Source organism: Equus caballus, chromosome 12 (assembly GCF_041296265.1).
Source record: "Equus caballus isolate H_3958 breed thoroughbred chromosome 12, TB-T2T, whole genome shotgun sequence".
NCBI classification, from domain to species: Eukaryota; Metazoa; Chordata; class Mammalia; order Perissodactyla; family Equidae; genus Equus; species Equus caballus.
In genome coordinates this window covers 26082095-26094778 of record NC_091695.1, presented here as the reverse complement: position 1 = coordinate 26094778, position 12684 = coordinate 26082095, and the positions used below count along the sequence as shown (strand labels likewise).

At 47.2% G+C, this 12684-nt stretch overlaps 1 protein-coding gene across 4 annotated transcripts; it reads left to right on the top strand.

Annotated features, from left to right (window-relative positions):
* Positions 1–1888: 1888 nt before the first annotated feature.
* On the top strand, positions 1889–4687 carry TIMM10 (translocase of inner mitochondrial membrane 10). 4 transcript variants are annotated; one of them, XM_005598143.4, is made up of 3 exons: positions 1889–2128; positions 2621–2732; positions 4254–4687. In XM_005598143.4, the coding sequence occupies exons 2-3, from the start codon at positions 2662–2664 to the stop codon at positions 4453–4455; spliced, it is 273 nt and encodes a 90-aa protein (XP_005598200.1). In that variant the 5' UTR covers positions 1889–2128; positions 2621–2661; the 3' UTR covers positions 4456–4687. The 4 variants fall into 4 exon arrangements, with proteins under 4 accessions (XP_005598200.1, XP_001498316.1, XP_070084797.1 ...); XM_001498266.5 differs by having other exon boundaries at positions 2060–2193; XM_070228696.1 differs by having other exon boundaries at positions 2065–2128; positions 2565–2732.
* The last annotated feature ends 7997 nt before the right edge of the window (positions 4688–12684 follow it).

Here is a 12684-nt window from a genome sequence, read left to right as displayed (position 1 = left end):
AGATTTATCCGCTGAAGGTTAAATCTTACATAACTATATGCAATATCAAAGCCAGGAAACTGACATTGGTACAATGGTGTGTATAGTTCTATGACATCTTATCACGTGTAGATTCGTGTGAACACCTCCACAATCAGGACACATAACCATTCCACCACCACACAGATCTCCCTTGGGCTACCCCTTCATAGGCACATCTCCCTCCCCACCAACTCCAACCCCGGGCAACCATTAATCTCTTCTTCATCTCTGTAATTTTGTCACTTGAGAATGTCATTTATATGGAAATACAGTATGTAACCTTTCATAACACCTAATAAAAATCCCCCCTAGAAAGCAGATTCCTTTCGTAAGAACCAATCTCCTTTTTCCATGCAATTTTTCTTTCTTTCTCTCTTTCTTTCTTTCTTTTTGATGAGGAAGATTGGCCCTGAGCTAACGTCTGTGCCAATCTTCCTCTATTTTGTTTGTGGGATGCCACCACAGCATGGCTTGATGTAGGTCCCCACCCTGGATCTGAACCCTGGGCGCCGAAACAGAGCATGTGAACTGAACCACTACACCACCAGGTCAGCCCCTCCATGCCATTTCTTAATATTCCATAATACGTTGACTACATTCTCAAAAGCAAAAACCAGGGCAACATATATGCACTAAAACGTATGTATGACAATATTCATAGCAGTATTATCATAATAGCCTCAAACTGGAAACAACCCAAAAGTCCATCAACAAGAGAATGGAGAAGGACAGCAATAAGAAAGAATGAATAACAGATATGTATAACGATATGAATGCATTGAACTAAAGAAGTCAGGCAGAAAACAGAAGATCATGTATAATTCCAAGTACATGAAGTTCAAGGGCAGGCAACACTAATTGATGGTGCTAGAAGTCAGAATAGCTGTTAACTGCAAGAGAGGGGGTATTGACTGGGAAGGAACCTAAGATAACATTTTAGGGTGCTAGAAGCATTTTGCATATTGAGCTAAGTGGTGGTTTTCAGAATGAATAAATCTTAGAAAATTAAGCTTAAGATTCATGTATTTTACTCACTTTACTGTATGAATGTTATACCTCAATTTTAGTGTCAGGGCACAAAGTTTGACAAAGATGAGTCCTCAGAGCAGAAAAGGCCCAGGGTTGAAAATCGGACTTTCTTGGACAATTAGGGAAGCATATGGTGATCAACCATATAAAGTGTCCAGTCCACCTTTTCCAAAGGGCAGTGTCCCTTTGCATCATTAATCTGCATCTTCTATATTTCGTTTATTGGGAAATCTCTTGAAAAATCAAGGGTTGAAGCAGGTTTTTCTGTTGTGGCGGGAGTGCAGATGGAGGAATACATTGTCTTGAAAGATGAAGAGTTCACAAGTACCCTCCTTCTTCCTCACCCAAAGGTACTAGGTTACCTCTAATGAGGGCGAAAATTGCTCCTATTCATCTCTTTATGGCCCAGGGCGGTCTAACAGAAGTTGAATAAAACATAGCGCATACAGGTCTCGTTTTTCTGCGAGTGGGAACCGTGCCTGGCTTATCTTTGCAACCCCAGAGAAAGCTTAGTGACTACACCCAGCGGAATTCACTCAAATCCCTTGGAGCATTGGTCCTCAAACCTGGCTGCTCATAGGAATCACCTGGGTCCTACTCCCAGCGATTCTGATTTAACTGGTACGAGGTGACGCCTGAGCACCGGGATTTTTTAAAGCGTCCCAGTGACCTTAACGTGCAGCACAAACATAACTGCTGCTTGGGGGCGTTGCTCCTTCTCCACGCCTAATTTGTGCTCAGGCGTCACTCTCCGGGAGCGAGGGCGAGGTTCGGGGAACTCCGTCACCCTGCCCCTTCCTTCAGGACCAATAAACTCAAACCTCTCCGCCCAGCCGACTCGACATGCAGGCACTCTGCACCCCGCCCAAGCCTCTATGGTGTTTTGGCGTCCCCTCTAGCATTTCCAAGTCGCCCTCGCCCTCGGTCAGGGCCGGCCGCTCCGTCTCTATGGTAGCGGATTTCCCAGCGCCGGATCGTTGGCACTTGATTCCGGAAGCGGGTCTGGATCAAAGCAGAGGCGGGACTTCCCTCTCGGAAGTGACCCACGTGCTTCCGCTTTAGCCTCTTGAGGGCCTTGGTGAGTTTCTAGTGTTTGCCTGAAGTTGGGGACACCGGGAATATTGTGACCGTCCCCAGGCCGTGGTGAGTGACCATCAAGGTGACCTTGATGATGGCGCCGCCTTTTTAGGGGTTCAGCCCCGGAGTCGGGGCCCGGGCGCCTTAGCTCCGCCGGTGATCGAGTTCCCAGCTCCCCGGAGGTTCAGGCCAACGGTTTAGTGTGTCCGTTCTGGTCTCTCCATCTGCTCCTGGATAGAGGTGACCTCAAGGGACTGGGCATCAGGGCTCGGGAGCTCAATTTTAAGCCTTGCCATTGACGTGCTGTGTGACCTTGGGCTAGGCAGTGTTCCCCTTCGGGGCCTCAGTCTCCACATCTGCCAAATGGGGTGGTTGAACTCACTGAGGTCATTGGCCCCTGCCGGTCTGATGTCCTGTGATTCCTCCGCATCCTCTAGCCCCTGGGATGGGAAAGTGAATGGGAGGGGTGGCTGCTGAAGATGTCTGCTTCCAGGACTAGGAGGCTAGAAGATCTCTTCACGGTGCGGGGCGCAGATGGATCCGCTTAGGGCTCAGCAGCTGGCGGCGGAGCTGGAGGTAGAGATGATGGCTGATATGTACAACAGGTAAGAACCTACTCTGTGCTAGTCTTAGAGAATGATCCTGGGTCACCCATTCCCAGGGCAGAGGTGGATGACTTCTGAAAAATGCTTTTCTCAATCTAGGGGAGTCTGAGGTCCGTGCCTACCCTCCCTGGCTCCCCATGGTTGAGGGCTAATGCAGCCGCAGTATGGGGTCACTAGACCGAGTTGAGCATTTAGATTGGGATGGAATTGGCAATGAAGGAGCTGAGTGGGAGGAGAAGCTCCAGTCCAGGTTCAGGTTAGGTTCAAGGACACTTGAGCATTTGCCTTTTGACAAAGAGCACACAGCCCTCTTAGTAGTTCACATTTCTTAAACTCTGACTCTCAGGCAATTGTTGAGCATTTTACATGCAGTATCTTCTTTTTCATCTTCAAAATAATCCACTGGGTTAGTTTTACTTGTCCCATTTTAAGGTGAGGACATTGAGGCTTCTAGAGGTTAAATAAACTTTCTCAGAGTCCACAGCTGAGCAGTAACAATGTCAGGACCAGCACTTCAGTCTGACTCCAAACTAGTGCCCATGACCATTTAGCAAATTTGCGAACAAACTGTAGGTCCACCAGTCACCACCAGTATGGCCTTTGGCAAATTACTTGGGCTGTTTGACCAGTGGTTTCCCCATCTATAAAATGGAGATAATAGCACCTGTCTCATAGAGACGTCATAAATATTAAGTGTAAAAATATATAAGTTCTTAACATCAAGCCTGACATATAGTGAGGAGTCAACAAATGTTTGCTATTTTTATCGGCTTAAGCTCTCTGGTAGCCTCTCTTGATTAGTTGGTTTATCTTGGAGGATATATATTTGAATAATTTGTACCTTTACCACTTTTTTTTTTTTTTTTTTTTTTGCGGAAGGTTAGCCCTGAGCTAACATCGGCCACCAATCCTCCTCTTGTTGCTAAGGAAGACTGGCCCTAAGCTAACATCTGTGCCCATCTTCCTCTACTTTACATGTGGGATGCCTGCCACAGCATGGCTTGACAAGCAGTGTGAAAGTCTGCACCCAGGATCCGAACGAGCAAACCCTGGCCCTCTGAAGCGGAATGTGCGAGCTTAACCGCTGTGCCACCGGGCTGGCCCCCTATTAGAATAATTTTTAAATGTAGGCTGTGGAGTCAGCTACCTGGCTTCAGATCCCAGCTGTGTGGGATCCTGAGGCTTTGTGCCCTAAGTTCCTTGTCTGTGAAATGGGAGTAATGATTGTGCCGACCTCATAAGGTTATTATAAAGATTGCATAACAGAATCCATGTCAGCACTTAGCGTAATGCCTGGGACATAGCTAGTACTCAACTAATGGTTTCGATTTAATTAGTCAGAAACGTGGGCTCCAACGAGGTTCCCCCTCTCAAAGAACTTTCAAGGTGGTTGAGGCACAAGCTCAGGATTCACACTGCCTTCTTGGGAGGTGGAATCCGTATAGCAGGGTGGGAATGGTTGAGAGGTCCTGGTATGCCACAGGATGCTGCCAACCTGACCTTGCCCTCCCTCCCCCACAGAATGACCAGTGCCTGCCACCGGAAGTGCGTGCCTCCCCACTACAAGGAAGCAGAACTGTCCAAGGGCGAGTCTGTGTGCCTGGACCGCTGTGTCTCCAAGTACCTGGACATCCATGAGCGGATGGGCAAAAAGTTGACAGAGTTGTCTATGCAGGATGAAGAGCTGATGAAGAGGGTGCAGCAGAGCTCTGGGCCCGCGTGAGGCCCAGACAGTATACGCCCCAAGGTGCACCCTGCCCCTTCCCACTTGTCTAATAAAAATGCCCCCATTGGGTGTCATCTGTGAAGACTGCCGGGCCTAGGCTCTCTCTGGAGAACCTCCAGGAGCCTAGAGTATGGTAGAGCTCTCTCCTGGTCAAAGAAGGGGTATTTCTCACACAGGAATGTGACTGTGTATGTGTGTATGTATATATATATTAAAGCAAGTCTGTTGACACCTGTGTGCAAAGCAACATGCCTGGCCCTTGGAAGTAAAGGCAGCAGACACAGCCTCGACCAGCAGAGGGAGTCTGATGTAGTGTTTATAGACTAGTGTGATGGCTTTGGTTAGCACCCCAGGTCTGCCACTTGCTGTGTGACTCTAAATGTGTCACCGCACTGTAGTTTAGCTTCATCATCTGCAAAATGGGGATAATCATTGTGTTCCCGTGAAGATTAGGTGAGTTAATATGTGTGAAACATTTAGAAAAGTGACTGGGTCGTAGGAAGTGCTCAGTAAATATTCATTATATATATGTTTAAATAACTACTTAAAATTTAGTGGAGATGGGCAGGCATTTTCACAAATGATAGAAAGGAATGATTTAGAAGAGAGGGTGGAAAGTGGATGGGATGTAAGAAGGAGGTAGCCAGCCTTTTGGTTCTAAATGGCAGGATTGAAACGTGTGAGGGGACCCAGCTTTCTTGCCGATGTGAGTGACCCTGCCTGGTAAGTGATCCAGGGCGGGGCCTGAGTGATGACCACTGCCATTCAGGGTTCCCCTGAACCAGGCACTGTGCGCATGCCTTGTCTTTGTACAACATCTAATCTCATCCATCTATCTGGGCTAAAGGTCCTAGTAGGCAGTGGAGGCTCAGAGAGGTGGTTGCCTGCTGGAGGGCACACGAATGGAGCGGTAACAGGCTGAGGCTGACTGCTGCGGTTGCTGTTCTGCTGGGGAAGGCTGCTTCTCATTCCTGTCCTGAGGATTGCCCTTGGAGAGTCATGCAGCTTTCAGAAGGTGTGGATCACACTGCAGGTGCAATTTTGGTTGACACCCATGCCCCTGTGAGGGCAGTACCTTCACAGGGGCCTTCACGGTAGAAGGAGGTATCTGGGAGGGAACCTCACCAGGTCATTGGGATGGAGAAAAGGAAACAATAGAGGGAGTGAATTTGGGGCTTAAAAGTGCAGGTTCAAGCCAGACCGCCTGGGGTGAAATGTACTAGCTGTGTGATCTTGGGTGAGGTTTTGACTGCCCTGTGCGTCAGTTACCCCATCTATAAAATGGCAATAAAGGTACCTACCTCATTGAGTGGTTGTGAAAATTAAATGTGTTGATAACTAAAGCCCTCAGGAGAGTGCCTAGCTCTCCCATGTTAAGTACTCAATAATGTTAGCTTTTTTTAATTATTATTTTATTGCTAAATTTGGTGTAAGGAGACATCGGATAAGCCCTCAGAAAATTTCATAACCATTGTCTGCCTACCTTGGTTGGTGGGCGGAAAGCTAAGGCTTCTTTCTAGGGACTGAAGTGCACATTTGGGTCAACAGGTGGCGCTGTCTGCTCACGGAATCAGCACTGCTGTGGCCAATTCAGCAAATGTGTATTCTCTGCCTGTTCTGTCTGGGCGTTGTGCTGGGAACAGGGGTGTGGTGAGGAAAATAGATACTGTACCTGCCCTCAGGTTTAGCAAGGGACATCAGGAAATTCTCTGATAGCACGTAGCTGGGACATCTAGAAGGAGTGGTAGGAGTGGAGGGAATAGCACTTGGCAAAGGCTCTGAAGTGGCAGAAAGTGTGGAACATTCAGGAAACAAAGCTTCAGCGTGTCTGGAGTGCTGAGGGTGAAGGAGGTCGTGGTGAGAGAGGAGGCTTTAAGGACTGGGCAAAAGAGCCTGATGAGCTGTGTTAAGAAGTTTGGATTATTTTCTACTAAGGGCATCAGCAAACTGTTGAAAGATGTAAACCCTGGCGGTGAAAATGACAGAGCTGCATTTTAGAGGCTCCCTCTAGCTGCCGGCCGGGTGGATAGTGGGATGTGATGGTAGGTAATGGATGAAGGGGAGATGTTCCAGGGAGCCTATAAGAATAGCTATGAAGTTGCTACAGTGTGCTAGTAAGTACATTATTTCAGTTAATCCTTTTAACAGCTCTGAGGCAGGTATGATTATTCTCATTTTATAGATGAAGAAGCTGAGACTCTGAGAAGTTAGTAACTTGCTGAAGGTCACACAGCAAGCTAATGGCAGAGCCAGAATTCCAACTTATTCAGACACTACAGCCCACTCTGAACCTCTCCTCTAGCAATGGGGGAGAATGCTCTGTAATGAGATATTTGTCAGCAATTTCATTCAACTATATTTATTGTTGGCCTGCTACACACATAGAGCGATAGAAAGTGTCCAAAGTGAATTAGCAGGTCCCAGCCCTCAGTGAATAGGTGCAGGTGGTGGGAGGGTGGGTATAGGAGAGATGGAACAGATCTACAAAGGGCGTTAGAATGGACTAAGCCCTTTCTGCCATAGAGAGGAGTCAAAAACTCCTAATCCTCATGCGTTTTTGCTAGGTTATCACAGTTTTAAAAATCAGGAAATGTCTCATAAAAATCTGGACTTAGCTTCTTTTAACAGTTTAGAAGATCTGACAAGTCAGCCTTCATTTGTGCTTGGCAGCAGTCAGCCGAAGGATGGGCAGGGGCTCGGCTGTCCACCAAACCTCCCACTGCTAATTTCTCCCCTCGTCATCCTCCACTTGACCTGTGGCCTGTGGTCTGTGCCTTCTGCTGCGTGTTCAGATGAGCGGATGCTGTATGAGAAAACATGTAAATATCCTGGCCTAGGCAGCCTCTAAGATGGCCCCCAATGATCCTGCCTGCTGCTCTTCATCCCTCAAATATAGGCATTTGCTGCATAATGCTGTTTCAGTCAACAATGGGCCACGTGTATGTCGGTGGTCCCATAAGATTAGTATCGTATAGCCTAGAGATGTAGAAGGCTACACCATCTAGGTTTGTGTAAGTACACCCTACAATGTTTGCACAGTGATGAAATTGCCTAATGACACATTTCCCCAAACGCATTCCAGTCATCAAGCAATGCATGACTGTAATCCACTTGCGTGTGCACTAGACATAGAAGCTTGTTTCTAACAAACAGAGCAAAGGTGATGGCATAACCTCTGAGGTTAAGGTACAAAAGATTATAATGGCCACCTTGTTAGTTCTCTCTCTCCTCTTGCTTGCTTACTCTGGTGAAGCAAGCTTCCATCTTGCAAGCTGCTGGGGAAGAGGCCTGTGTGGTAAGGAACTGAGGGTAGCCTCCAGCTGCTGAAGAACTGAATCTGCCAACAACCACATGAGTGAGCTTGGAAGCAGATCCCTCTCAAGTTGACCTTTCAGATGACCACAGCCCTGGCCGACACTGTGCAGGAGGAGACCCTGAAGCAGAGGACCCATCTGAGTTGCACCCTGACTCCTGACCTAGAGAAACCGAGATAATAAATCTTGCTTTAAGCCATTACATCTGGGGGTAATTTGTTATGTAGCAACACATAGCCAATACATGTGCAATTCTCACAACTGTTGGAATTGTCTGAGACCATGTTGTCCTTTCTACAACTTCACCTAGAATGGACCAGGTACCATTCCAGATATTTGGGATACATCAGTGAACAAAACACATAAAGATTCTTGTCCTTTTGGAGCTTACATTTCGGTGGGGATGGTTTTACAGAGTAGAAGTCTGGGCTGACAGTGCTGTTTTGAAGGAAAGAGCTCCTTCAGCTCCTGGGGAGAGGTTCTTAACCTCTTTCAGGTCTTAGATCCCTCTGAAACTCCAACAAGAGCCACAGACGGGTTCTTCAGCAAATGTATGTGCGCTTAGAATTTTGCACGCAATTTTAGGGATTTTCATAAGAATTGTTGTAGTCTGACCCGAGGGGAGTCTTGTGGCGAGCAGAAACAAGAGAAAATCTAATGGGGGAGACATACTAAAATAAGTCGCTTTTGCAGTTGGGCTAAGTGCTACAAGACATGACCAGGGAGGCATGGTGCTGTAAAAAGGAATGTGTCCCCAAGTCTGGGTGCTCAGAGAAGGCTGTCCCTCTGAAGGAGATAGGTGAGTGAGATTTGAAGGATGGGTAGGAATTTGCTAGGCGGGGGGCATGGTGGGTGGTGGGTTCTGTGTTAAGTGGTGGGAGGATGGTGGGAGGATGGTGTGGGCACAGGTCCCTGCTCTCTGGCCCATACAGTTCAGCAGAGGAAACGGACACATCGTGATGGGTTTTATGAAAGGGAAATGCGGATGATATGTATGCCACATAGCAAAGGGATTTATTGCTGGAGTCAGGCAAGGAGCCTTCCCCAAGGAAGTGACCCCTAAGTCACATTCTGAAGGATTAGCTTGGCCGGGGCAGGGGAATATTCCAGACCTAGGATGAACTTGGGGTGAGAGAGACCATAGGTTATGAATGAGCAAGTAGAGGTCACCATGGCGACAGCTTAGAGAGGAGGGAGGTCAGAAGGGGGGCTGGGGCAGCAGGTGGGGCACAGACAGACTCAGGGACACTATTGGGAATTTGTACATTTCCCCAACAGTCCTGGGAAGCTTTCAAGGGGAGCGACCCCATCTGTGTTTCCCGTAGATCATTCTGACATGGTGGGGTCATGTGCACAGGTGGAATCGGAAAGATGAGGTTGAAAGGGTTGCAGGAGACCAGGTGGAAGCTGCTGATGACCCAGGCTTCGGGGACAGCAGTGGATGGAGATGAGAGGTCTTTAAAGGGAGGAACCACAGGCTTGCTGGTAGGTTGGATGTGGAAGGTGAGGCTGGGAGCAGAGCCTGGGATAACTCCAGTTTTCTGGCTGAAGCAACTGAGTGGAGGGTGGTGCTTTTAGGGACGTGGGCAACAATGGAGGAGGAGCAAGTTAGAGAGGAGGAAGGTCATTTTTGGTTATTATTGAGCACTTATGATTATCTTAGAAGATCCGATGCAAGTGTATCTTTCCAGCTGCACCCTCACACCACAGTCCCCCTCATTCTACGTGCTTCATCCACCCTGTTCAGCTCCCGAAATGTCCTCCTGCTGTAGAACCTCTGCATGCGCTGTGTTCTTCTCTTGGGGGCTGATACATCCTACTGATTCGAACGTGGAAAGCTATCTTCAGATCGTGGCACAAGCAGCACCCTTACGGACCCCTTCCTGACCTCCAGTCTAGATCAACCCCCTCCCCAACTACATGTTCTGATAGCATCCTACCTCTGTCCTCCATCCTTTACCCTTCATATGTGATTATTTGACTCATCGATGCCTCTCTCCCACTGGCCTTTGTGTTTGTTGAGGGTAGAGTCTGTAGCTTATTCAGCATCGAATTCCTAGTGCCTGACACGTGCAAAAGTGTTCTTTTTAAATTGAGATATAATTCACATATCATAAATTCAGTCTTTTAAAGTGTACCATTCAGTGGATTTTACTATATTCACAAAGTTGTACAACCATCACCACTACCTATTGCCCAACATTTTCATCACCCCGAGAAAAAGCCCCATACCCTTTACCAACCACCCCCCGTTTCTCCCATCCAGTTCCTGGCAGCCACTAATATGCTTCTGTCTCAATGGACCTGCCTATTCTGGGCATTTCATATAAATGCAATCATACAATATTTGACCTTTTGTGTCTAGTTTCTTTCACTTAATGTTTTCAAGGTTCATCCATGCTGTAGCATATATCAGTATTTCATTTTTTTATGAGTAAATAATATTATATTGTATGTTAGCATACACTAATTTTGTTCATCAGTTGATGGACAATTGGGTTGTTTGCATTTTTGGGCTATCATAAATAATGCTACTGTGAGCATTTGTGGCTAAGTTTGTGTGTTGACATCTGTTTTCAATTCTCTTGGGTATATGCCTAGGAGTGGAATTGCTGGGTCATTTGGTAACTCTATTTACCTATTTTCAGAACTGCCAAACTGTTTTCCGAAGTGGCTGTAATATTTTATTCACATTTCTCATACAAAGGTTTGTAATAACTATTTGTTAGTCTGAATACATAATTTCTTTTTTCTTTTCTTTTCTTTCTTTCTTTTTTATGGAGGTACATTGGTTTATAATAATTTCTTACATAGTGAACTGGATACTATTGTTTCCAGCATTTAACAGACTAGAAGAGCGAGGCTCAGGAGCATAAGTGCCTTGGACAAAAACCACACAACTAGTCGGCTGCAGACCCAGGATCAGACTGGCCCAGGTGACTCCTCAGCGAGTACTCCTGTTCTCAGCTGTGGAGCAGACTCCAGCCAGGAGCCCACAGGAAATCCAATGTGATAACGCTCTTCTACTCAAGCCGTGAGTGGTGTCAGAGGAACAGAGCGAAGGAAAGGATTACTTTTGGGGGCAGGGACACAGATTGATAAATCCCATTGATTCTGATACGGAAGTGTGTCTTAAATCTCTTCCCTTTTCTCTTCCAGGTTTTTTTTTTTAATCTGAACTATTACACTGGTCGCCTACCTGCTCTAAAGTCTCCCTTCTTTCCGATATGTCCTCCTCCATTCATTAAACACACAAACACAACCATATCTCTCCCCCCTCCTGTCTTTTTTCTTTTTTCTTTTTTTTTTTTTTGGTGGGGAAGATTGGCCCTGAGCTAACATCGGTGCCAATCTTCCTCTATTTTGTATGTGGGACACCGCCTCAGCATGGCTTGACAAGTGGTATGTAGGTCTGCTCCTGGGATCTGAACCCAGAACCTGGGCCGCCGAAGCAGAGCAGAGCACCACCCAACCAGGCCAGCCCCTCTATCTCTTTTCTTAAAAACAAACTAAAGGGGCCAGTCCCATGGCCGAGCGGTTAAAGTTCTGTGCAATCTGCTTTGGTGGAGCAGGTTCAGATCCCAAGTGCAGCCTACTCCACTCATCCGCCATGCTGTGGAGGCGTCCCACGCACAAAGTGGAGGAAGATTGGCACAGATGTGAGCTCAGGGCGAATCTTATACACACACACACACACACACACACACACACACAAACTGAAAGAAAACAGAATCCAGAAGTTCCCATCATCTATCACACTGGAAGTCCTTGGCCTCGCAGAGGTCATTCCAAACTGACCCCAGGCTACCTTTTCAGCTCCATTTCCCACCACTTCCTTTCATTTATTCAACAAATGTTAACCATGGGCTTGTTACATGCCAGGTCCTGTGCTAGGGAGCAGGCCTACGAATCACCTACAAATGTGGTTCCTGCCCCCAAGACATTTATATCTCATGGGGGGGGGGGCAGGCAAACCAAACTGATGATTCTAGATCAGTGTGAGGGCTTCATAAAGGTATAATAGTACTTTGGTGGAGCACATGGGCAAGACCCCCAATCCAGCCTAAGAGATCAGATAGCTTCTAGAAAGAGCTGAAACCTGAGTTGAGTTGTGAAGGATGAGTACATGGGCAATGAAGAGAATCTGTGGTTCCTACAGAAGGAATAGCAGGAGAAAAGGCAAGGGGGTGTGAAACTGGCTGGCTTCACACTTCATTCCACAGGTGCTCACTGAGCGCCTTTGAGGTGCCAGGTGCTGTTCTAGGTGCTGGGAACACAGCAGTGAACACAGCAGACCAGGCCCTTGCTCTCACTGAGCTGACGGTTCAGGAGGGGAAGACATGGAAATAGGGGTTGAGGATGAAGGGTAAGTATTACAGCCATGGGGGTCCGTGGACCCCTAGAGCCCGTGGAGGGGGTACACCAAAACCCCGAAATTTGAATGTAAATGTGTGTGCTCATGTTCACACGTGCATTTTCACAGGGAGTGGACTCACGACATTTTATTGTATTCTCAAGGGGATCCATGACTGTCTTGGGTTAGAACCCTTATTCTAGGGACTCTGTGCTAAGCTAAGGAGTTTGACCTGGATCTGGAAGTTCTGAAAGCCAGCAATCAATCTTAAGAAGGGAAACCATCAGAGCCTGACACGGTGCTCCTGCCAGAGAGAACTCCTCGTGCCTTTCCCTCTGCTAAGCCTTTGTTCTTGCTGTTCCCCCTGCCCGGAGGAATGAAAAGGGCCACACTTAAAAGCCAGACAGATCTGATTTTGCATCCTGCCTTTACCCACCATGTTCCAGCTGCCAGCCACCAACCTTCTCCCTCTGTGAAAAGCTGTGAGCTTTGTATGAGACCATGATGTTCTGAGGATTTCATGATCATTTTTGTTTGGAAAGTGCCCAGCACATAGTG